The sequence below is a fragment of the Mauremys reevesii genome, linkage group 8 (genome assembly GCF_016161935.1).
Source record: "Mauremys reevesii isolate NIE-2019 linkage group 8, ASM1616193v1, whole genome shotgun sequence".
Taxonomy (NCBI): domain Eukaryota; kingdom Metazoa; phylum Chordata; order Testudines; family Geoemydidae; genus Mauremys; species Mauremys reevesii.
The window spans coordinates 7276614-7303243 of record NC_052630.1 but is presented as its reverse complement, the minus strand read 5'-3'; the positions used below and the strand labels follow the sequence as shown (position 1 = coordinate 7303243).

At 40.1% G+C, this 26630-nt stretch overlaps 1 protein-coding gene across 3 annotated transcripts in view; it reads right to left on the bottom strand.

The window, feature by feature from the left end:
- Window positions 1-26630, bottom strand: part of RNF130 (ring finger protein 130) — an 86903-nt gene that overhangs the window by 43543 nt on the left and 16730 nt on the right. For 2 of the 3 annotated variants that reach the window (XM_039484606.1, XM_039484605.1), the window contains exons 2-3: window positions 25835-26029; window positions 1346-1596 (exon numbers count right to left, since the gene is read on the bottom strand). In XM_039484606.1, the coding sequence (XP_039340540.1) occupies window positions 1346-1596; window positions 25835-26029 (446 nt within the window). The remainder of the gene's footprint in view (window positions 1-1345; window positions 1597-25834; window positions 26030-26630) is intronic. The other variant, XM_039484607.1, reaches the window with a different exon arrangement.

Genomic DNA, 26630 nt, shown 5'->3' with positions numbered 1-26630 from the left:
TAGAAAGCTTTGGTGCAGTCAGTACAGACAATCAAGCCGGAGATAGTCTTTGCCTCAATCAGGGGTCACTGTGGGGACTCATGGCCCTTTTCTTAGAGGCCTTCTGTGAGTGGCTCCTGGACATCTCTTTGGGCTCACCTCCCTTAGAAGTAGAGAGTTGTGGTGAGGTTTTCAGGCATCTGGGGTACTCGGATGATTGAAGGGCTGCCTCTGTGAGTAGGAGTTTCAGCCTCAGTTCTCCATCCTTTCTGGATCTGGGCTTCAGTTGCTGGCACAATCCACACTTCTGTGGGATGTGCGCCTCTCCCAGGCAGCAGATGCCCTGAGAGTGTCCATCAGTCACTGGAATAAATTCCTTGCACCTGGGACACTTCTTGAAGCCTAGAGAGCCGGAAATACCCTGTCCAAGGCGGGGTCCCCAGACAGGGGGTTGAGGAAAAAATGAAGTCTTTTTTGTTTTGGGCAACAGCCAAATAAAAGATAAATGGAGTAAAGAAAGAAAAGAAGCTTAAAAAAAAGCTAAAGATTAGCAATTCTAAAGAGATTAATGATCCACTAACAAATAGCTAAAGCTCCATCTCTAGCCAGGGGCAGTTGAAAAGGAACAGAGGAGGATTTGCCTGCACAGTGCTGGTTCGCCTCGTGGGGGGGCAGCGCATGCGCAGGCTGAACAGACACTGCTACCAAAGTTCTCCGATAAGCAGTGCAGGGTCGCAGATACAACTACAGTAGAGCACCCATAGGGACACTACTTGAAGATACAGCAGAAAATATTTTATTGCACTGCACAACAGTTTATAACACTGGGTCATTTTTGTTTAGAGTTCTTAAGGAAGGAATTTCTCACTTTAAATAACCCCACATACATTAATGAGCAGATTCAAAAAACTAAAGAACAATCATAAGGAGATACATTCTTTCTTTAGGATTTTCATTGTATACTATTACACAGCTCTTGAGCAGTTAACTTTAAATTTCTCAGGCTAAGAGTGATGGATATCTAAAAACCCAGGATCTACTTTTTCAGACTAATAATTTGAAAAAGTCAATCACACCTCACTTTGTGGCCCAATAATAAAGAACGTGCTATGACAATTAACTAGAGTAACTTATAGTATCAAATAGTATTCCTTCCTGTTTTTTGTATGGAGATTTTCTATGACTGTTACTCATCATAGCAAGCATCTGCTAGATAAAATTTTCCTCCATTGGTATACACTCTTTCGGAATACAGGGCTCATTGTTAATAGCATAGTATAATTACTACATATATGATCTGATAGTTAACTACAGCAATATATAAAAATAAAAACATCTAAATAGAGAGAAGCAAGGGGCATCTTACCTGGTTCCTGTCACGTGCATTTGTGTATCTGATCTTCTGGATGAAGTAAAATATTAACCATGCTGATGAAATTATCATCAAAACGATGAATGATATTGACACAAAGACTAGAGAGCCACGACTAAAATTCTTTGGAGGAACACGGGCTCCAACTGCTATTGCCATCAGGACAGAGATGTTCTTTTCCAAGTAATTTAGGATCTCCTTTACCTTGGACTCTGTAATCATGACAGCAACAATGTCTCCAGTTCCTACAAAAAAGACAGATAAAAGAAAAATCCACTCTTTACATCTACAATTAACATGGCATGCTGATCACACCACAATTTTTTTACACAGATGTTTGATGATTTGTCTTAAAGGATGCACCTAGCCCTTCTCAACACGTTGTGGCTGTTTAGCATTCATGGCTTGTACTGAAGACAGATCTCTGAACTGTGATGTTAGGTTTCCACAGTGCTACCATGTATTTGAATGCTACCAATTTATAGATTGTCAATGGGTGCTGTTTTTTTAAACTGTGTATGTATTGAACTAGTGTAAAAAGGTACATTTCTTATCTATGTATGATACCCTGAAAACTTCAGCCATGAGACCAGAGCAGATATTTATTCTCCTGAAACTTAAATACTATTCCACAGAAATCCCACTAGAAATTTTCACTTCTACAGGAAATAAATGGCATTTATTAGGGTTTTTGTTTTGTTACAGAACTTCATAGGTCTCATCCATGTAAAGTGCAATGTGGTTTAAAGAATAATTACATCTTTTAGGAAGTCAAGTAATTAAGGGAGAAAAAGTTATTCTCCATTTTCCCCCTCAGGAGGCACCACAATGTCAAGTGGGGCAGCAATCTGTTGGGGGCCTATAAACTATCTGAAGAGGGAGGGAAGCAGCATAGGTTTCTACAAAGTACATGCAACTAACTACCAAGTTGTAGCCCTATAAAATTTAAGTAACACAGAGAATATGGTAAACTTCCCCTGCAGTGTCAATTAATCAGATTAAGTGACTGAAGTAGGTAAGCTCCCAGCTCAAATGAGCAACAAAATTTCCAGTCAAAGAACTAAATCTAGATATGAAGCTGTTGATCTGTTACCTCATGGGAAAGCCTTTAATAGACTACTATAGTTATCAAAAGATAAAGGTCAGAAAGCCTGGAAATTCAAATTTAAGGTCATACTTAAATCAACCCAAACATTGTGTATTTTCATATTTTGTAACTGAAGTTACTCGAACAACCACAATTCTGCCCCTGTATCTCTATCTACAGAGGAACCAAAAACTAAGAAATAATTCTATCCATGCAAATAAAAAAATGCTATTGCAGTAGCTAGTGCGTAAGTTCTACCTCACATGGCTACTAATGAAAACATTGGCTCCAATCTCTTCCCAGAATAACCCATTACAGTGATTTTCACAATTAAGCAACCAGGAAGCAGGAGGTAAACAATTACACAAATCGCCATTGCCCATAAAGAGAGCACTGTCTCTTTGTAATCTATCTGAATATTTCTAGACCAGGAAAAGCCATGGAGTGAAGAAGAGAAAGACAGATCAAGATTACCAATAAGTAATTTTCTCATCATCTGCTTTATCTCTTTGCCATGTTACAGCATCAGGTAGAAAGCCTAGGAAATCAGCCATGACCTTTCAAACGTCATAATGTGTGGAACAGTTTGGTGATCTGCATAAAAGGGACCTTAGAAGAGGGGTGAGAATCTTTAGGAATGATGGATTATTCTTGGTGTGGTCCGTCTGAAGGAGTAGTTAAGGAATAAAGAATTACCCTTCAATGGTCTTGACTTCCTTGAGGTACCAAGTCCTTTTCTCTGTGTGCCCTCTGGAGATAGTTTTAGGATCACTCTGACTAGTCTAGGGAATCCAGTACTATGAGGCTTCTGTTGACAGCTAAGGAATTAGTCCTAAGGAATTCCAGCTGCTCTGGAAAGATGCAGGGTTCCCCTAAAATGGTTTGACTTCCTTGGTGACCGTAGGTAAGCCACTGCAAAAGGAAGGACAGAGAGCTATGGAAGGCGGGGACTCCACTAGTGAAGTAGCAAAAGTAAGTTTCTGGCCAGGTCACTCTGGAGTAAGGGAAAGCAAGGAATAAGTTTGAATGGAGAGTGGGGGAAGAACAAATGCCAAGATTCAGCAGAAAGCAGAGGATTGAATGCAGGGCCTGTCAACTGTACAATCAGAGCTGCTGGCTCAGATTAGACAGTGCCCCTAGATGTGGTGGAAGCAGCTAAAGAAAGAGCAGGAAACAGAGCTCCTATAAAGAAAAAAGCCCAGCAGAAAAGGTGGTGGGGGTCAGAGTAAGTAAACTAGGAGGCTCAAAATTGCCTCCCCAACAACAGTCTGGGAAGCTGTGTAAAGGATGGAAGAGGCAGGGGGAGGGAGGAATGCTAGCGAGCCCAGAGGGACAGCATGAGGGAAGTACATTTACCTGTCAAGAACCTCTACAAATTGAGAGACTACATGGCTCAGATGGAGAGAGCCATGTGTTTAAAAGAACTAGATAAATTCACAGAGGTAAGTGCATTAATGGCTATTAGCCAGGATGGGTAAGGAATACTGTCCTTAGCCTCTGTTTGTCAGAGGGTGGAGATGGATGGCAGGAGAGAGATCACTTGATCATTACCTGTTAGGTTCACTCCCTCGGGGCACCTGGCATTGGCCACTGTCGGTAGACAGGATACTGGGCTGGATGGACCTTTGGTCTGACCTAGTATGGCCATTCTTATGTTCCAAACAGCTTCTCTTCACCCATATCTTTTTTGTCTCCCTTTCTTCTTGTAGAAAAGGAGAAAAGCAGGGGAACAGTTTTTTACACCAGTATGAAGGAGGAAGGGCTTGCCTTAGATAAGAAAAGTGCAATCTTTTTACCTCCTGCTTTCTGGTTGGAAGAGAGAACATGTAATATTTCTCTATAGAATGGAGCACAGAGAACACATTTAACAACTCTCCTAAACCCTGAACTCCCTATTATGAAAACCAGTCATTGATCAGGGAAGTGTAATGATGGCTCATGCTTAGACTCACTATGTACAGCTCTCAAAGAAATTGTCCTAATGAGCTTCTCAGTGTCATAAGCATAGTTGACAGAATGGTACCTGACCCCAGTTTCAGTAGAGAAGAAAAGCCCTACCATCAGAATTGATATACATGGTAATTACTTGAAAACAAATTCCGTAGCCCATCAAGAACAAACAGGAGGGGTTCCCCACCAAAAAAAACCAACCCCCCCCCATAAACCCACAAGACCTAATTGCTTAACAGTTTACAGTATTTTAAATGAGTAGGGATGGAAGGAATGTAATAAAACCATCACATTTAAAAGAGCGAGTGCAAAATAGGCAAAATCCAGTAATTCATTCGGAACGGAGTATTTTTAAAGAAATGTAGACATAACTCATCTGAAGCTTTAAACAAAGAGAAACCAACATAAGTTACAGAAAATTAATTTGAATAGTAGAGCACCAGAGATTCACAGAAGATCCACTGTAGATTGTCCTATACAGGCATTCCCTCAATGCTTGGGGAAGACTGGGTGTTTCAGTTTCACATGAAAATGTACAAACTATTTGCGGTGATATTTACTAGATGATAGGGGTTGAAGAAATTAAGAGAGCAGAAAGCCCAAACCCTCTATTTCAGTATCTCCATTCTCAGTCAGCACCGTAACTCCTTAATTCTATGTACAGGGCATTAGTTGGCTTCCTACCCTGTACAGGAGTGGCCCAGTCCATACCTGCAGCTGAGAGTACAAGACAAGAGCCATCTGTCCCTTGGCTGAGGAAACCTCTGTTAACACATCAGTGCTGCATATACTAAGTATTTCATCACGCAATGATCAAGAGCAGACCATTTATTTATGCTCAGTGTTTTCCCTAGAACAGCAGGTCTCATACTTTAAGAAGGTGGTATATGAACCAATAGAGTTGTGAAGAGAGTTGACGGAACATTAAACTCATGTACCACAATTTGGGAACCCCTGCCCGAGTACCCTTGCTATGAGTCCCAATTAGTTACATACTGCCATCCTGGAATCACTTTAGTGCAGGGGTCCCCAACGCTGTGCCCGTGGGTGCCCTCGCGCCCACAGGGGCATCTAAGTGCACCCGCGTCCTGGCCGGTGGTGGAGCATCCGCTGAAATGCTGCCGAATTTCTGTGGCATTTCTGCGGCGACGCCTCTCGATGTCACTTGCCGCCGACAAGCGACGTCATCGAGAGGCATCACCGCCAAAATGCCGCAGAAATTCGGGGGCGACGCCTCTTGATGACGCTGCTTGTCAGCAGCATCAGAATATCATCCAGCAATAGCCAAATCAGTGTTCCAATACAAAATTAATTATGGAGCCTCGGCAAAGCACAACTGACTAAAATCTCAGTAGCTTAGCCTGTTTCTTTCTCAATCAACTGCAGAAGCCTTTACTTGGTCTTTGCCCCAAAATTATGACAATCTGTCTTGGTCATGTGTTTGTACAATGCCTAGCACAAGGGGTCTGGTCCATGACTGGGATTCCTCGCCACTACTGCAATATAATTTACACCTGGAAGGATTCAAAGGTAAACAGACAGAAACCTCTTCTACTGCTTCTGACTCTACAAAGCCCCCCCCACCCCCGAAAAAAAAAAACCTAAGGAAAAAAAGGAAAACAGATTGTATACCTATGAGTGAAAATTTTCTGTATGTTTAATCAGTGGAAATTGTAAGATGGAAAGTTCTTTAGTATGCTAACACTAACAAAGCCGATTAACCAAATACCCATGGAGAAGGGGAGAAAAAGTCTATCAAATGCTTCACATCTTACAAAAGAGAGAAAGAAAAACCTCTGAAATACTGAACATAAAATTTTGAAAGTATCTATAGAAATAAGAGTATGTATTAACAGTGAAGTCACATCCCAAAGTGCTAATGAGAGCCAACATTTCAGTCAGCCAAGAACAAAGCTATTCTCCAGGAAAAAGACAACAGGATTTTCACTAAAACCAGCCACCGGCTGTGAACTAAGGACAGACACTAGATCTAGGATGCAATACTCACAGATGCTAACATTTAATTTAAATGACTCATATTTCCTATTAGTGTAGCTTTTCCTATATTAAATACAAGTCAGCAAGCCTCGCTGTAAATGTATGGGGTTAATGCTCTGCTGAATATCATTATACAATTTTTAATTATTATTTGATAGAGGGGAAACAAATCAAAAAGTGATAAAAGGAACTAAAGAAAGGGAAGAACTGAAAAGCAATGGGGCAAGGAGGAAGGAAAAAGCGATAAGGAAGATAGTGAAGAAATAGTGGAATTCAGACCAAGAATTTCCCCCCGATACTAAATTATGTGAGATTAAGTTTTGCCAACTACCAAAATTTTATATTTTGTTAGCTCCCTGGATTATCACAGAGTGACTGTGTTCACTCCTAGTTAATATAAACAAGATTAAGAAAAAGGCAGACAGCTATTTCAAAGAAGAATCCTCATTTTCTCTCATATATTCCACTGTCCCAGTAGCAGTCTCAGGTTTACTCCCTCCTACTTTTACTTTCTTCTAAGGCTACTGAATCTTCTTTCGAAATTTATTGGATTGGCCACTGCAGGAATCAGGCTATTGTATTAGACAGACCATGGGTCAGATTTAATCCGGTATCGCAATTTTTATGTCCCTATGTTAGTGCTAGCAATAACAGAGTTCTGACACCAAAGGTGAGCTAGTAGACGTCTACTGTCTGACAAATTCTCAGCTAACATCCTGGAGTGTCCACAAGCATCTGATTGAACAAGTCGGTGTCTGGTGAGGACATGATGAGAGGCACATAAATGTTTTGTGAGTATCTGACTCTTGCAAAACCCATCTGAAAAAAAAAAAAAAAAGAGTAGGCTGTCACCAGCCTTAAATGGTGTCAACAGTCCTTCCATGGTAGTAACTTAATAAAAACCTGTAAAGTTAGTGTGTGTTACAATGGATTTTAAAAGGGGAACATTCATCTGTTTAGTCTTGTTCTCTGAAATAAGCATTGTACAGTTTTAAAGAGTGGCCATTACTTGTCACCCTAACTACCTGGTGGAAATTTGTCACTTATACCACTGTAAGATGAGCAGAGTTTATTTCAATTATCAGAGCAGGAAAACATATATAGTGTAGTAAGATGAGGCCCTGAAACATAAACCCTTTTATCAGAGACCTGGTATGAGGCCTAAGGCCTGAAATAATGGTCAAGACTTTACTAAACATAAAGCAAAGTTAAGCCGTGAGCCAGAGGCAGGCCCTGCTCACAGGAGCTGGCAAGGAAAGGGCTGAAGCTGCAAAAAGATACATACCTAAGAGGTACTGGACACTAGATATCAGAACATTTGGATACTTGCACATTCCACACAGACAAGGAACAAGCTGACCCATCCTAAAGACAGGGTCAAAAGGGTAATATGATGGATAGAGTTGTTTTGTTCGAACCAACACGTACAAGGTGAGAAGCGGCAACTTACTGTGTAGAAGGGTTGTACCTTACTACATAGGGGGGTTGCGCCTCAATACGTCAGGAGTGATGTGTAATTTGTATCTATGTATAAGAACGCATCCCTGAGGCAGTCTTTGTCTGGCCTAGGGGGCAGTGGAGTATCCCGCCACTGACTCAACCGGTCCATTGTCAGGGGGCACATATTTGTAGTATGTCCTGTACAATCTGCGGGGAACTATTACTGTGTTTCATTTGACAATAAACCTGGCCAGGTGCCTTCATACCTTATTAGAGTCTGTGGTCATTGGGGGTTCTCTCAGGGGTCTGCTGTGTCAGCTATCTGTGCAGAGCTGGAGCAGCACACAGATGGAACACACGCACGCAGCCGACTTATCGAACAAGAGCAGAGCACCACACCGGTGGCCGTCTGACAACATATAGTAGCAGATGTAATTGTCATAATGAAGTTTTCAGTACTAGGAAACAGTGAGCTTTGGAATGAGATGGACAGTCTTTACAGAAGCCAGATTTCTCCATTCTTGCATAACAGCAGCAAAAAATCCCACACTTAGGCTACGTCTATACTACCCGCCCGGGTCGGCGGGTAGCGTTCGACTTCTCGGAGTTCGATATATCGCGTCTCATCTAGATGCGATATATCGAACTCTGAACGCGCTCCCGTCGACTCCAGAACTCCACCACCGCGAACGGCAGTGGCGGAGTCGACGGGGGAGCCGTGGACTTCGATCCCGCAGCGTCTGGACGGGTGAGTAGTTCGAACTAAGGTAGTTCGAGTTCAGCTACGCTATTCGCGTAGCTGAACTTGCGTACCTTAGTTCGACCCCCCCCCCCCCAGTGTAGACCAGGCCTTACATGGTCATGTGAGTACTTCTGAAAGCATTTCAATACATACGAAAATAATGACAAACACTATGCACTGTCCATGGGAGGATCGATCCTTTATTGTGAAGGACAGATTTCTGAACTAGCATTATACCACTCAGAACAGAGCACAACCACAGCTGTTGAGCTGAGGGGGTAGAAAATGAATTTGTTCAAGTAATATGAAAGGCTATTACAGATTTAGAGAGAGCAATAACAGATGCTTTAAACGTGCAAAGTAAATCTTATTTGCACAAGCATGAAGGCTTAAAGGGAATTTTTCTGAAGTCCCCTGACCACACCACCTCCACAGCAAGACAAATATTCTAATCAAACTATACCATATGCAGGTCTATGGTTAATATGACTGGAGGACAAGTGGATTAAAATGCAGATGTTTAGGAAAACCTGCAGACAAAAGCTCTTCATTTATGTTTACTTCATGGAACAGATGTCAGGTACTGCTGTTACTTTGAAGCAGTTTGCCCCTTTCCCCTTACCAACTACTGAAGTACCAACTACAGGATAAATTCATGGTGGCTATGTCCATAAATGGCTATTAGCCAGGATGGGTAAGAATGGTGTCCCTAGCCTCTGTTCGTCAGAGGATGGAGATGGATGGCAGGAGAGAAATCACTTGATCATTGCCTGTTAGGTTCACTCCCTCAGGGGCACCTGGCATTGGCCACTGTCGGTAGACAGATACTGGGCTGGATGGACCTTTGGTCTGACCCAGTACGGCCTCTCTTATGTTTTTATGTTCTTATGAAGTTAGAAAATGTTAATACAAGTCCCCAGAAGTATGCTAGGTGCTTCACATACACGACAGGTTTCTTCCTGCCCCAGAACTTACAATTTAAGGAGACAAATGAATAGGATAAAATAAAGCGTAAGAAATGTGTTGCATTCAGACTCATTGCCTTTTCATTACAACCCAGTTCTCAAACTTTTATCTTCCCAAAAGCTTTTTTGGAATCTAGCCCCCCGCCCCGCAATGCTGTTTGCTCTTCAAACTTCATCCACTGCTTTTAACTTTTCATCTACAGTTTGATTCTTTTCCCCTCAGTGAAAGTAACTCCAACACATTAACTACATCATCTCACCCCTCGGTTTATACCCAGTGGCCTCCCACCCTTCTTCACCTCCCTCTGGACAGATGAACAAACAAAATAATTGGTTCTGTTGGCAGTGACGGGTTCTTGTGGCCGTACTCCCCTCACTGCTACTTGTGCTTCAAGCTTCTGTGCATTGCATCTTTTCAGAGGACATTGCTGCTTCTGCCTCATGTGGCTGAAGGAGGCTATAAGCGTACATGAAGTATACTATACTTTCACTCCATTCTGCCATTTTGGTGACACCAAGATCCCACAGCAACAGACTGTCGAGTTAATTCTGATGAACTGTTTTCAAGAAAACACCTTTAGGCAAAACCATTTATTGTCCCCCTGGCCTCACTCACCTTTTTCTGAAAAGGTCCCGTCATTGCAGCTCCACTGGTGGTAGCAACAGTTCAAGTAACCAAACAGCTGCCAACATTTTAACCACCATGTTTTTGACATCTGTGCCATGTTAGTAACAGTGGGAAGACTTTCTGCAGAAATGGCTAATGTAGACATAGCCTTGGCAGGAGGTGAGACCATTATAAAGAGATTTACCACAAGAGCAGACTACCTGCCTGGGGGCGGAAGATGCAAGTATGGGTTGAGGCAACTGTTAGTTGTGTTTTTGTGGATACACCTCCAGAAGAAATTTAAGTTCTAAAAGGGATACAGGAAAAACCTGATCCTAAAACTGTTTGCCCAGAAGAACAGTAATATCCCCTCAAAGGGGATATCTGTATAGATACTTGTGTAGGTAGGATACCTGGGGTTCTAATGACGTTAACATCAATATCAGATGGTCAGCTGGGGCCGTGGGAGTAGGAGAGGGCTGAGATACCTGAGAAGATTACCAACACCACATAAGAACAGCCATACTGGGTCAGACCAAAGGTCCATCAAGCCCAGTATCCTGTCCTCTGCCAGTGGCCAATGGCAGGTGCCCCAAAGGGAATGAACAGAACAGGTTATCATCAAAGTGATCATCCCCTGTCATCCAATCCCAACTTCTGGCAAACAGAGGCTAGGGACACCATTCCTGCCCATCCTGGCTAATAGATTCATGGAAGATAGCCATCGATGGACCTATCTAGCTCCCTTTTGAACCCCATTATAGTATTGGCCTTCACAACATCCTCTGGCAAGGAGTTCCACAGGTTGACAGTGCGTTGCATGAAAAAATATTTTCTTGTGTTTGTTTTAAACCTACTACCTATTAATTTTATTTGGTGGCCCCTTGTTCTTGTATTATGAAAAGAAGTAAATAACACTTCCTTATTTACTTTCTCTATTTCACTCATGATTTTATAGACCTCTATCATATCCCCCCTTAGTCGCCTCTTTTCCAAGCTGAAAAGTCCCAGTCTTATTAATCTCTCCTCATATGGAAGCCATTCTATACCCCTAATCATTTTTGTTGCCCTTTTCTGAACCTTTTCAAATTCCAACCTATCTTTTTTGAGATGGGGTGACTACATCTGCATGCAGTATTCAAGGTGTGGGCATTCCATGGATTTATACAGAGGCAATATGATACTTTGTCTTATTATCTATCCCTTCCTTGATGATTACCAACATTCTGTTCGCTTTTTTGACTGCCACTGCACATTGAGTGGATGATTTCAGAGAACTATCCACAATGACTCCAAGATTTCTTTCTTGAGTGGTAACAGCTAATTTAGACCCCATCATTGCAGATGTATAGTTAGGATTATGTTTTCCAACGTGCATTACTTTGCATTTATCAATATTAGATTTCATCTGCCATTTTGTTGCCCAGTCACCCGGTTTTGTGAGATCCTTTTCTGTCGCTTCACATTCTGCCTGGGACTTAACTATCTTGAGTAGTTTTGTATCATCTGCAAATTTTGCCACCTCACTGTTTACCCCTTTTTCCAGATCATTTATGAATATGTTAAATAGGACTGGGCCCAGTATAGATCCCTGGGGGACACCACTATTTACCTCTCCATTCTAAGAACTGACCATGTCAAAGGCTTTCTGAAAATTTAAATACACTATATCCACTGGATCTCCTTTGTCCGCATGCTTATTGACGCCCTCAAAGAATTCTAGTAGATTGGTCATACTTTGACACTAATGTGTAGGTCTGACAGATGGTACCCATTTAGATTACCTTTTGTGCAATTTAAGAGTAGATATACTGTGCATACTATTTTTAAAAACATTCTATTGCTAAATCTTGTTTAAATAGGGGTTTACTTCATGCAAAACATCCTGAAAGAGAAGGAAAAAAATCCTACATTTCCATAAGTTCGCTGAAGAAACTTGCTGGCGTCTACCACATTCAGTATTCTCAATCAACAGGATACAGACTAATAGGTTTTACCCCATAAGGTGTGTTTTCAGGGCTGCAGTTCTAAGAACATGTAGGAAATACTAATTAACCATCTGCATTTCACAGGCTCATGAAATCATAAGCTAATATATAATATTCAGTATGTCAAGTTATTACACAAAGGTTAGCTTCAGTAGGGAAGACAAAAGTCTCACCTATGCTACAAACACTCAAGAAATTACAGTAGCATTCCAGTTTCTAGTGTAGATAGGATCTTGATCATGTTCCATAACCAGGCTAAAACTTTGGAAATGTGAAGAACTTCCCCAACAGTGACTTGCAATATGAAGGCTTCTCATCTAGACACAGGGAGCTATTTGCTATTTCTAATAGCAGTTTAGACCTATTTGACAACTAAAAATCAGCAATATTGATGCTAAAGCTTGAATTATTGACTTGTCTACCTAGGACGACATGGATATACACAGAACCAGGATGTAACCAGGCTCACTGACTCAGCTGTACTAATGCAAAGAGAACCCTTCCTTAATACTGTTTGCAATAGTCAATTTTAGAGCCCTACAAAAACAAAAGAGACACTTAAAAGTAAGCACAATAGTGCAATTAGAATGCAAAAGGAAATGTCAAATATTTTAGTTTGTAAGAGCAAGAACAGGCATTGGACAGTATTATGAAAATCGGCCTACAGACTTCACTATACTGGGGTTTAAAGTTCACAATTACACTGCTAATGTAAATGTCAGCACTTCATTCAGTTCCTGTTTTCTTTCTTCTTTAAGAAGGGAGGGGATGATATTAAGAACACAAATCCAGAAAGTATATGCCGCTTTCCAAAGAATGGCACTGGGAAATCACCTTCAAAGTAAGTTAAAGAAATTGTGTTACATTCCAGATTAACAAGCCTGTGACAAATTGAGGCATTTTCACATCCCCCGCAGATTTACTAGCCTTAAACAGGAATACCCTTCCCAACAGAACAGCTTGTGTGTCTGTGTTTTTTAAGCTTCAAGCTTTCAATACAATTTTCACTGGAGTATCAGGAGGATAAATTCATGGTGTGCTGTGCTCAGATAAGATGAGTACCACAGAAAAAGTTATAAATCCTCTTCAGACCTGAAATTGATTTTGTTAAAATGGTAAGGAAAGTTTCTCTTTTTCCACCTTCCTCCTACTGCCTTATTCTAAGATTCAGATAGTCAAACAGATGTGACCAATCATTTTGCTTGTACTGTGCATCCTCCCTCTAGGTGTAGAGCATTGGTTCTCAAACTGGGTTATGTGAGAGGACATGAGCCCTGACCCCAGCGTGTGGCTGCAAGTTGCGAGACCCGACCCCTGTGCCAGGCTATAAGCCCCGACCGCGATGCATGGCTGTGAGCCCCGACCCCTATGTGGAGCTGCGGGGCTACGAGCCCCGACCCTGGTGTGTGGCTGTGAGCCCCACCCCTGACACCTGCGCTGGGCTGTGAGCCCCAACCCCAGTGCATGGCTGTGATCCCTGACCCCGACAGGGAATCATGGATGTGAGCCCCAACTTCGACCCCCATATGGGGCTGCGAGCCCCGACCCCAACCCTGGCCAGGAGCGGGGCTGCGATCCCCGACTCCGACTGCCATGTGGGGTTGTGAGTCCTGACCCCAACCAGGAGCAGGGCTGTGAGCATCCAGGATGCTGTGAGCCCCAACCCCTGTACACAAGGTTGTCAGCCCCTAGCCCTGCCACCCACTGTGTTTTAGTCTTAATTTAAAAGCAGTGAGAAAAGGTAAATTCATTTTAAGCAATAGGGTTTAAATTTAGTATTTAACACAGTGTTAAATATCTAAAATGTGTTTTTAATTTTTAAGGGGAGTGTCGCACTCAGAGGCTCGGTGTTCGAAAGGGGTCATCAATACAAAAAGTTTGAGAACCTCTGATTTTGACTTTACCACGGCATTCATCTTACATGATTGCTCTTTTTCTGAAACATATACAGTGGTCTAACAACATCTGACTTTCAAGTGATGCATTCATTGTCTTTTTAGGTTGTCCTTTTTGAGAACCAGTTTAAGTCAGGCAGATCACTTTTACAGTGAATGAGGTCTCTCTGAGAAGAACATACATTTTAAAAGGTTTGAAACAGATTGTTGAGAGTGCTCTATGGAAGATGGAGGAGAGTTCTTAGAGGAAGTATTTCTTTTCCTATCTGTTGCTCAAACCTCTTTTGCCTAGGAATTTTGTAGCCCTGGAGATATACTCACTTCCTGTGATCTTCCAAAGTCGATTTTAATATATGTTTATATGAAGGCAGCTAAAGCTGCTTTGACAGCCCTTTCCATGCTTGTTTCCCCCAGTACCACTAACATCCCTATTAACATTTCAAGCATGTCTGAACGATAGCTCTGGTTGCCTCCAGAATAAAAAGGAAATCAAACTCAGGTGTGATCAGAAGAAAATGCATCCAGGGAGACAAGGAACTAAAAGATAAGTTTCATAGGAGGACAATGCCATTTAATCATGCAGCTCTCATCAGTGAGTCATATCCATGTAATGATTTGAAAGCTTGCCTCTAAGCATTTGCATCTTAGCTAGTGGTCACCTTTTAAGAAACATATTTAAAGAAAGCAACAAAGAATCCTGTGGCACCTTATAGACTAACAGACGTTTTGCAGCATGAGCTTTCGTGGGTGAATACCCACTTCTTCGGGTGGGTGCAAGTCCACTTGCATCCGAAGAAGTGGGTATTCACCCACGAAAGCTCATGCTGCAAAACGTCTGTTAGTCTATAAGGTGCCACAGGATTCTTTGTTGCTTTTACAGATCCAGACTAACACGGCTACCCCTCTGATATTTAAAGAACTTTTGCATTGTAGCACACCACGTTTTTTTTATCAAGTGAGTTAACGTGGCTACCATGACAAAAGTATAAGTTAAAGGAACACTTTCCATTTCTTAACTAAAGCAACTGATAAAGGAAAAGAGGCTAATAAATCTAAAAGAAATGGTTCAGGAGATCTAGTTTGCATGTTTATTTACAAACAAGGCATCATTCATGCTGGCTCATGTAGTGAACAGCTGGTTGGCCTTGGGAGAAGCAGCAGCATTCACTTTGCTCTCTTATTCAGAGAGGAAAAAAAATCCATGATAGACAGATCTTTCTTTTTCCCTCCCCCCATTTTGCATCTATATTTACCACCTTTGTTTGCACACATTTTATTGGATATTTCATAGCAAAAACATTTGGAATGAACTTGCATTGGGACTGAAAATGTAGTTTCTACTGTTGGGAAGTAAGCAAAGCTAACAATCAGGGAAGGAAAAATGTTAATGACACAGAAAACCCTGAGCAAATATAATTTTTTATGTCAGAATAGCTTATTAAGAATCAATGCATTTCGGTCAGCTGCAAATGAAAATGGAAAAATGATCAATGCTAAAAAGTCTACTCTACTTACTACTTAATCCTATTTAAAACTCAACAAAGTAAACTAAATAAAAAAGTGGTATGCCCTAACTGATTGACATGCAAATCAAAATATTTTGGGATTCGGTGGTCTTGAGGAAAACACTAGTACTCACTCAGGACATTTCTATATAATGCCTTCAAGGAGCAAGGATCCTGCAATAGAAACAAACAGATATTCTTCAAGCTGACCACCACATTCAATGTTATGTTTCTAATTATCTAGGTATTTATATCATACAACAGTATGGTAGGTGAACCAGTCCAGCTCACCAGTCTATCTTCAATGGACAAACAGCTCTCTTCCACTTCCCTAGATAAAGGGGAACAGTAGCAATACCAAAGTTAAGGTTGCAGTCAATCCAACAAGAATTTTATACTTATTTTTAAGAAATGTTGCAAGAATGGCAAACAAACAAATTAAAATTCATAGTAGAATTTTTCATGTTGATTTGGTATGGTATAGATTGGGTTAATTACACATGGAATAATAAGATGTCAGACGTGACTACTTAAAAATATTTGAAAGGGAAGTCACTTTTTTGGCATCCATTTTGACATCTGGGACCTGATTTTTGCTTCTGTATATGTTGATTAGGGCAATATCGCTTTGAAGTGGGTCCCCATTCTTTTTTGGGGGTGGTTCCTGCAGTTAAGTTACTGCTTATAAATACACCAACATGATGGGAGGGAGGGGAGAGAGAAAGCTATCAATCAAATAGCCTGTATCCTAGAGCAAGTTACGTGAGTTGGAAAAGAGGAAACCCTGTGTTCATATCTCACTTCTAGTGATTACTAGGCATTTTACCACCTCTGTTGATCAAGGCTGGAATCCCCTACCCAAAAAAGCACTCAAATGTGAGCAACCATACCTTCTTTTACACACAAGTTAATGGAAAAGTTATAATTAAGGCTACGATTTTGTCATGGACATTTTTAGTAAAAGTTATGGACAGGTCACGGGCAATGAAGAAAAATTCATTGAAGCTGTGACCTGTCCCTGACTTTTAGTAAAAATATCCCTGACAAAATGGAGAGGGAGGAGGGTCCTGCCCCCTGCCCCACTGCATGCAGCATCAGGGAACTGTGGCCCCTCTGTTGCCGGTGGGGGCTGGGCAGCTGCAGCGCCCCAATGTCACAGAGATCTCTAGAAGTCACGGATTTCGTGACTTCTGTGACCTCCGTGACATACTCGTAGCCTTAGTTATAATGCTACAACTCCATCGCCTACAGATACTGAAAATAAGCTCCCAATTTCAAACACACACAAAAATTTAAGCACGACCTCAGCAATGTTAAGGCACAATAATTCACTGAATGCCTAGAATTTGTGCCAGTCAGATATGACCATCTGTTATTACAAGAGAGTATGAGGTCACTTAAGATTTTGCATTTAGAGCAAACAGATGGTAGTCTGGATCCACAAGGTTACAGATACAGAAATGAGCTAACACAAGAGAAGACTTCAGTTGAAAGGTTATTAGCAAATATTTCAAACAAACAATTTTAACTTCAGCACAGTAGAACACGTCTGGAGATAAGTTACAATAGCAGGCCATCACTGCAAGGAACATCTTCAATATTTGCTTTATATGCTCTCCGCAGTTCAGTAGCAACTACAAAAACTCATTTCAAAAGATTGAGAATAATCAGTGGGTCTCCTCACACTAGCCCACACACTTCTTCATTTTCTATTACATTAGCATTACTTCTTGTTCAGCTTTCATTTCTGTGACTAACAGCAACATCCCTTCCTGTACATAGTTGAATTTTCCAGCCAACCCAGTGCTCACCAGACAAGAAGTGGAGTGTCTTGTGTTTATGGCACAAGATCAAATCAGGAGAGCTGGGATCTAGTCCTAGAACTGCCATTGAGTATGTGTGGCCTTGGACAAGTCATTTAACCACATATGTTAAAGAAGGATAATACTCCTGTTCGGCAGGTATGCAAGTAATGCAAGGATTAGTTAAAAGATTTGTAAAGTGCTTTATACGTTTAAAGTACTAAGTGTTAAGTATTTACTAGTTCAACATTTTCATTCAAGCATTTTCTGGATGTCTTCTAATAGTGATTTCAGTATTGTGCTTATCACAATCTACATTCTGACCTAATGTAGCTTATTTCTTACCGAGGGTAGAATATAATGAACACAGAAAATAAGGCATGGGGGAGAAAAACAGATCTTAAAAATAAAACCACAATGAATACTTGCATTCTGTTACTTAATAATCACCACTTCTGTGTCGTAAAAGTTTACTAGTCTTTAAAGAAATGCCAAAGGGCAGGAAGAGTGATACGACAAGATTAATAGACAAACTTTTTAAATGTACCATGAAACTCTAAAAACTGGATCTGTGTTCAGACATAGGGTAGTACAAAGTGTTAAGATCTTTAGTTTTGAACCAAGAAGGAAGATAACCTTGTCATTGGGCAGAATAAGGAAGCTAAATAAGGCAGCTATCACTATCAATTAGACTCATGCCTCTGTCCTCAACAACTAACTTCAATATTTTATGTGAAATATTTTTTCCTATTTCATAGAAAGTTCATATTCATATTTTAAAGCTTTTTTTTTTTGGTAGAATTGTCAACAGAACAATGTCCAAAAGTTATAGTCTTGGGGCCTATAATTATTGTTACATCCAAAATCTGCTTTAAAAAAATCTATAATCTTGATAAATCAAAATATTAGCTTAATGCAGGCCATATGAGAACAGATTCTTACCAAGATGTTTTTAGTTTGATAACCAAATATTTAATTTCATTCATCCCATAACAGTGAGGTGATGATAGCAGGCAACTCCATCTTTGCTATTTCTGGATAGCGGGTTCAATTTTCTCCAAATGATTTTGGAGCCAGAAAATAATGGATTCCTATTGAAGAGATATTTTTTGCTTGTAGGCAATATATCCCCACAGAGAAACTTCAATCTAAGAGTCCTCTCAAATAAGTATAGCTAAGTCTACAATAGCAATGGCAAAAGAACAACCTTATCTGAAACTGAAATTGCTACAAAACCATGTGACAAACAAACCCAAGGAACTCGGGGGCACTCTATTGCTGGAGGTTTAGTTTGTGGATAAGAAACAATATTTGACTGCTTATGGTTAACAACAATCTCCTGGGCCTTTTCACAACGGTAAGAGGATGTAACTTCTCCATCCTCTGAAAACAAGCCAGTTCTACCAGTGGCTACAGGTATTTCAGTGTTGACTGAAATACACACCACATGAAAAGCACTTTGGTAGTGTCCCAGATTGCTTTCCCAGTCTCCTTAATACTATGGAACAGATTTTCGCGCTTGTCTTGGAATGAGACAACAGCTCCCTTATGCTCCAAAGGTGTGTGCTTCAGAACACACTCCTGTTTGGGACCCATTATCTGGTCAGACAACTCCATCTACTGCATGATAGACTTTGATTATGTGCCTCTAGGAGATACAGTGAGAAGACTGCTTTAAATATGATGCAGTTGCTGTGTTACCAAAATAGTTTTTATTATCAGAATCACACAATATATAAAATGTTAAACGCCATATATATGAGTTCATACTACTAGAAAAGTTTATTTTTATCTCAGTTTATTGATTTTAACGCCCAATCCCATTCTTCATATTCCACTGGCAGCCTGAAAAGCCAGCCACACCTCTGACCTGTCATCCTGCATCATTTAAGACTCACAAGATTATATAAAGAAAGTCAGACCGACCGCATGGCCTTAAAATCATGTTATCTAACTTCAACAAGTAAAAACACAAGTGGAGAAACAAGCTGATGCGAGCTAAATTTTAAGATGACACAATCTGTACCACTAGGTTTTTGTTTGATTTTTGCATAATCCTGGCAGGCTAGAGTAAAATTCACTTTGAATTTGGGAATGCATGGGTGGAATTCTCAATGATCCATGGGGGTAAAAAAAAGGCTTTGGTCTGAGTCAATGGACTGTTTATGCTCAAGTGGGTTTAATGGGCATTAGCAACCCCCAAACTTATTTTTCTTGTTGATATGCCATTATTCTACTGGCTTTGGATACTCCAGATCTACAATAAGATAAATTTGAGTGCTTAAGACCTATGCAGCTTTCTACCAACATGTTTGCACATCCTTTTAAGAATGAATTTTTATGCCTGCTTGGAATAATAAACTATAGTATAGCAAGAACAGATTTGGTTCAAGCTTCTCGTAATTGTTTCACCAATATCCCTGAATCCTGACTTGAAATCACCACTTTTTTGGAGAGAGGATAGTTCTGCTTCTATATCCATTCCCCTTCTTGATGTCCAAGTGCCTGCCAACAAGCATTACCATGGCAACTGCAGTGGCAGCATGAACTTTAGAGACCTGTCAACTCTGAACTTGACTGAGATCCCTAAACAGCCATTAGTGACCTGAAGTCATTGACATCCACTGCCCATTTTGCCTTTGAACCAGTAACCAAGAACACACCCATCTTCTCTGAGCACATTTCAAAACAAGCATGAATTCTCCTCCATCAACCATTATTCTTTTATCAGAGAATATAATCTGATTTTTATATATTTTCCCCTTTATCTGTAATTTACACTTTCCTGGTTTGGGAGGGATGGGGTGGGGTGTAAGATTCATCCTCTAAAAAGCTACAGTCTTAATTCTAAAAGCAGAATGAAAAGAGTCAATCGTACATCACTGAATGGATATTCTCTCTCTCAAAAAGGGATGCATTATTTATCCAAGGATGCAATGAAGCAGTAAGCTTGTTCTGATTACTTTAAAGGCTTAATCCAAGTCTACATTGGATGTAAAGATGTAATGCTAGATGTAGCGTTAAGACTTAAGGAGAAAATTTCTGTAACTTTGACAACAATGAATCAGTAATCAATGGAATTTAGTAATTTTATTTTGGTGCTTTAGTTCTCATTTAAATAAATTTTATTTTAAGACGCAAAACAGTAAGAGCCATGCTGCAGGTAGCCCTCATCATGAAAAAGCTGAGGGAGCATCAACTGAGATGGCTGGGTCATATGAGACAATGATATGTAGGAGATGGTGGTCAGAGTACAAGATCTAGTAGTCACAGGACAGAGACCATGAAAGAGACCCAGAAAAATGTGCTTCCAGGTGCTAAAGGAGGACATGAAGAATGTCGATGTCAGCTTGGAAGAAACACTTGGTCTTCAATATTTCCTGTCAAGACAAAGAGCCATCCTCCCCAACTAACAAGGCGAAGATGATAATGTAGATGAAAAGGACAGAAGCTGTGCTAATCTCAAATTTAAGATTACAGTACTTTTACATAGATTTAAAATTACAAAAAAATTCAAGATTTACCTGAACTTGAGAATAAATCAGTGATTTAGTAACACTTAAATTTAAGTTTCTACTACACAAGCACATTTTTTAAAAATTAATATTAACACTACTTTTATTCTACCTGCATTTCCTTCCTATTCCCATTACTGACTATAAAGAGACAGCTACTAAATATTTTCCCCTGCCACATATTCTCTCTGTGCATTAGATATTATTTGTTCTGCTTGAATAAAAGAAAAGAAGCAAGCAAAACCACTGATAAAGCTGCCTTCCTGCCAGTAATGTCCCAACCTTTCTAATATAAACTGCTCTGGGAAAGATGTCCTTCATTTACCCAAGAGAGGTCATTTACCACAATATGTGGAGATATATATATATAAAAACATATTACTATAGGGATACAGATAGGGAAGAGACAACAAAAACACCCGTTGTAACTAAGCTTAGCAGTTTTTTGTTAGTGGATACAAGTTCACTGAGGTCAATACCTATTTCGCTAGTTGGCCCTGGGAGACAGTGTAGCATTAAAACCTGAACATCAGAGACTTAATATACTACCAGAGCACATAAAATCAAACACCTTTTGCTGTAAAAGATGCCAATTGTTTTCATTTAATATGATGAAAATATTGATTGGAGAGTGACAATTGATATCTGGCCATCAAAAAAGATTTGTACTTTGCTGGAGAAGTATATTGAGAAAGTGCATATACATGCGTTTCCATAGATTTCAAATGTTTAAATCTATATTCAGCTATGAAATGGAAAGAATGAGTTGGATGAAATATTTTTCACCATGCCAAAAGAAACTGACCTAAGGGAGGATTGTTTGCTGAAATCCACAAGGGGACAGGTACCCTTCAAAAAGCACCGAAACATTCAAGGTAAATCTTTATGGACTCTATTTTTATGTGTAAGACTTGTGTATCCAAGCCTCAAATGGTTTGGTTCCCAAGTACCCAAGAAACTACCTCTCCCCACAAGATACCACAGTAGTTGAGATAATCTGAGGTGGGAAATGCAAAGGGTCCCCTGGCTGCTATGGAATTTGTTTCAGTGACTGGATGTGGTGATTTTCAGTACATGCTATTAGACCTACATATTTAGTCTCTTTATACATATTTGTCAAGGCTTTTCTTTGGAAAGAGTTTTAGGGAGATGGTAATGATTGAGGCTACAGGGCAAACTGGACTCAGAGTTGCCATTATGAGTTAGAAAGATACAGGTCTGTGGGCCTAGTTGGAGAATCAGGGGCACCATTTCAGTCAAGTAAGCTGTCCCATGACACATATGCTCCTTTGCAAAGAATTCACTACACCAAACATCTTACAGGATATTTGGCTATAAGGAGTAACACGTAAAATATCTACAGAAAGCTTGTAACTTTTCAAGATTTATAAATGTTGCAAGTTGTATGTATGGGTAATATTTAAGGAATAATCTATTTATACTGAAAGTATGCTTTATGGACTTGGAGTAGAAAGTAGTCACCAGGGGACGTGACACAATGCAAGGCTCAGTTGTATAGTTTTGTGCAATACTAAGACTTTCAGTGGAAAGCCATGAGTAGCAACTGCAAATAACTGAACTTAAAGGTAAAAAACAAACAAAAAACACCATTAAAACAAGACAGGGGTTCACCCTGTCAGTGCATAGAACCAAATGATTTTCAATGTAACAGAGGAGTGAGGTCCTGTGGATCCTTTCACTCAGGAGACACCTGGAGGAATACTGTGATCTCATGAAAAACTAGATCCTGGTTCTTGTGAAGCCAGCCAGTTCTGCAACTGCCAGAGCTTGGGGCAGGGGAAGGGGATGTACTTTATAAGATAGGGAAGGTAACTATTAAGGGTAGACAGCGTTTTGCATTTTATGATTTTGTTTTGTATTGTAACCATTTGTTGCCACCACTCATTTCTAGTTAAATCTTTAGTCTTTGTTAAATAAATCTACTTTTGTTTTATTATAAGGGCTTATCAGTGCTGTGTGATTTACAGCAGTGGTTCTCAACCTTTCCAAACTACTGTACCCCTTTCAGGAGTCTGATTTGTCTTGCATACCCCCAAGTTACATCTCACTTAAAAACTACTTGCTTACAAAAAGAGTCATAAAAATACAGATGTGTTGCAGCACACTATTACTGAAAAATTGCTTACTCTCATTTTTACCACATAATTATTTATATTCTGATTGATTTATTTTATACTGTACATGCATTTCAGTGTACAGTATATAGAGCAGCATAAACAAGTCACTGCCTGTATGAAATTTTAGTTTGTACTGACTTCACTAATGCGTTTTATGTACCCTGTTATAAAACTAAGCAAATATCTAGATGAGTTGATGTACCCCCCTGGAAGACCTCTGCGTACCCCTGGTTGAGAACGAACCACTGGTTTACAGGAGCTGTGGTTTAAGGTAAAACTAGTAAACTGGGGCACACTGCTCCTCCAGGGGCAGAGGATTTGGAATTTCTGTAAGTTGCCAATTAAAGGGGCTGGATATCTCAGTGGAACACTTCAAAGGGACTTAGGGAGAGGGGTGCATCTATTGTTAGCCTGCAAGATGAAAACAGGGCTGGCCCCGCCTAGAGGCGAGTGTCCGAGCGAGAGCCTGAGAAAGGCTGGTGGTGTTAAGGAGCTGACACCCAACCAGGCATAGGCAAGACTCCCTCATGACGGAGGTAGGGGGTAATGACGTGATTCACAGTACTGGGTACCCCAAGAATCATCTTGATTTTTTAGTACGGCTTTTGATATCTCACATCTACTGGTTCCTTCCCTGCAAATCCAGTAGGCCAGTAATCCTGTCAAAAAAGGAAATTAGATTGGTTTGACAAGATTTGTTTTTTCAAATCCATACTGGATATTCCTTATAACCCTATTTCCTCTAGGTGCTTACAAACTGATTGTTTAAGAATCTGTTCCACTATCTTTCCAGGTATTGAAGTTAAGCTGACCGGACTACTGTTCCCTGGGTTTTCTTTGTTCCCCTTTTTAACTATAGGTACTGTGTTTGCCCTTTTCCAGTCCTTTGAGACCTTACCCAACTTCAATGAGTTCTCAAAAATAATGGCTAACAGTTGTAAGATTGCTTCAGTTAGTTCTTTAAGTACCCTAAAATGAATTTCATCAGGTCCTGCTGAAGTGCATATATCTAAATATTCTTTAATTCTGTTCTTTCCCTATTTTGGCTTGCATTCCTTCCCCCTTGTTATTACTATTAATTGAGTTGAGTATCTAGTCACCATTAACCTTTCTAGTGAACCTGAAAACAAAATAGGCATTAAACACCACAGCCTTCCTCATGTCACCAGTTATTAGCTCTCCTTCCCTGCTAAGTAGAGGACCTACACTTCCTTTCTCTGTCTCTTGTTCTTAATGTATTTAAAGAACCTCTTATTACCTTTTATGTTCCCTGATACATTTAACTCATTTTATGCCTTAGTCTTTCTGATTTTGCCCCAACATGGCTGTGCTATTCTTTTGTACTCCTTAGCAATTTGTCCAAGTTTGCTTCATAATAGCAATGTATCATACTGTATGACTGCACTGCCACCTGTGTAAAGGCTAAAAGATTTATACATCAAGGCTGTGGGATCAGTAATATTTTACTGTATTTCTCTTGGGTGTTCTGAACTTTGCTTTAGAGACTTGAAAATTAGGTTTTATTTGGTACTGGGTTTGCATGCAAAGGTGCTTAGCTTAGCTTTAAAAGTTGCCTATTTGCCCTATGTTGTCAATTTTGTTGTAATAAATCTATATGTACTGTTAAAAATACAGGAACTAATCAAAACAAATGCTCCAAAAATAGACATTTTCTCTTTCAAAAAAAATCCAAGTGATTCAACCCCTGGTTGGAAGTTACCTCCCCACCCCAAAATCTGAAGTGGCACCCCTGTGGGAAATGGGACAATACACCTCTATCCCGATATAACACAACCCAATATAATACAAATTCGGATATAATGCGGTAAAGCAGTGCTCTGGAGGGGCGGGGCTGCGCACTCCGGTGTATCAAAGCAAGTTCGATGTAACACGGTTTCACCTATAACGCGGTAAGATTTTTTGGCCCGAGGACAGCGTTATATCGAGGTAGAGATGTATTTTAATAAAGTTACATTACTACATAAACGATGCTGACAACCTGAGATATACAGCATGAATAAACCTATGCTTTTTATTTTGACCCAAACCCTGTTTTTTTGATGTGTAGTATCTATTTTGCCAATGCTGTCCCAATTCCACATGTTAATATGGATCAGTGGGTCTTGCTCCTATTGCTTACCAGGTAGCAGCGTATTCTGTTTCGCCAGGGAAGCACAGCAAGGAAAACAGAAGCTGCCCAGGATGAAGTGCTCCTGTGGGCCATATGCATGATCTCAGCCTGGTATGGGTCCCAACACCAACTTAGGAATGCTTGTGCCAAAAAAAACAGGGGCACACACCTAGCCTTCAAAACTCCACTATAAGTCTCATTACTATAAAAATTCTTCACTCTCAGATATTTTGTATAAAGTTCAAGCTCTTCTCTTTTATACACTGTTTTGTTTTCTGCCTCTCCAATAAGCAATAGCTCTAAGCTTTGAAACAAAAGTGATAGCTCTAAGATCCCAAAAAGGGGAAAGAAAAAATGTTACTCGGTGGATAAGAGTATCCCTCTGGAGGTTTTAAAAAAAATAAAAAATAAAAAAATACAGTTACAGATGTATTCATTGTATTTCACTATATTGTGTACTTGCTCATATTTGCAAAGAACCAAGGGTAAAAACACTTAAGAAGTAGTTGTATACTACGTCAACAACAGGGCTTTGGAGCTGGGCCCAGAGCTGGAGCGCGGAGCAGCTCCGGAGCAATGGAGCTGCAGGTTTTTGCCGGGAGCGGAGCCGGAGCACAGCTCCAAAGCCCTGGTCAACAGTGCTTTAAAAATAGTTTATATGGCAGAAAAATATCCAGAGGGCAAAAGGGACAAAAGGGAAACAGACTTCATACTATTTACCTTGATGAGTCATAGTGACAGGTTCCTCACTGGATATATTGTTGTAAATGACCACAGCTGTGGCATTATGTGAAGCTGCTCGCAATATTTTCTCTCTAAATGTACAGTTTCCTCGTTGCAGCAAGGCAATCCACTGCTTGGTATTCGGAGGAACATGGAAACGTGTTCGAGGATCGCAGCCCAGACGATCCACCACTAAAACAGGAGAAATTTATACATCAGGGATTTGTTCAAACTGGCAAAAAAGTTAGAAGGAAAACAAAAACATTTGTCAAAGAATTCAGTTGTCTTATACTTGATAGTTATTACTCTCTGGCTACCAAAGCCTAAAACAAAGTTGCATGCTTAAAGGGAAAGTCCCCTTCAAAAAATATTTTTAAAACCTCATACTCATTAGGAGCTGTGAATACATACACCTGAGAATTAATTTAGTGACCACAAAGATATTTGTAACTCCACAATGAATTAATATTTGAATCAATACTTGCTCAGGGGGAAAAACAACATTAAAATATGGTTTATGTGCCATAGGCATTACCAAGCATCTGTTTCTCAGCCACACAGGGTTTTCTCCCTTTTAATGCAGTTATAAATATCATTCCAGTGTGAAGTATGGCTAAACAAAGGAGGATGTGAAAACAAGCTTTTAAACCAGTTCAGTCAAGTACAGACTAGTTAGTATTAATAATTGTCACTGGTCTAACTAATTAACCAACTTAAGAGGTTTCTACTACAGAATTAATATACTGTCAGAATAAAAAAATATCAGTTATACTTAATTTCAAGACCTCTGTCA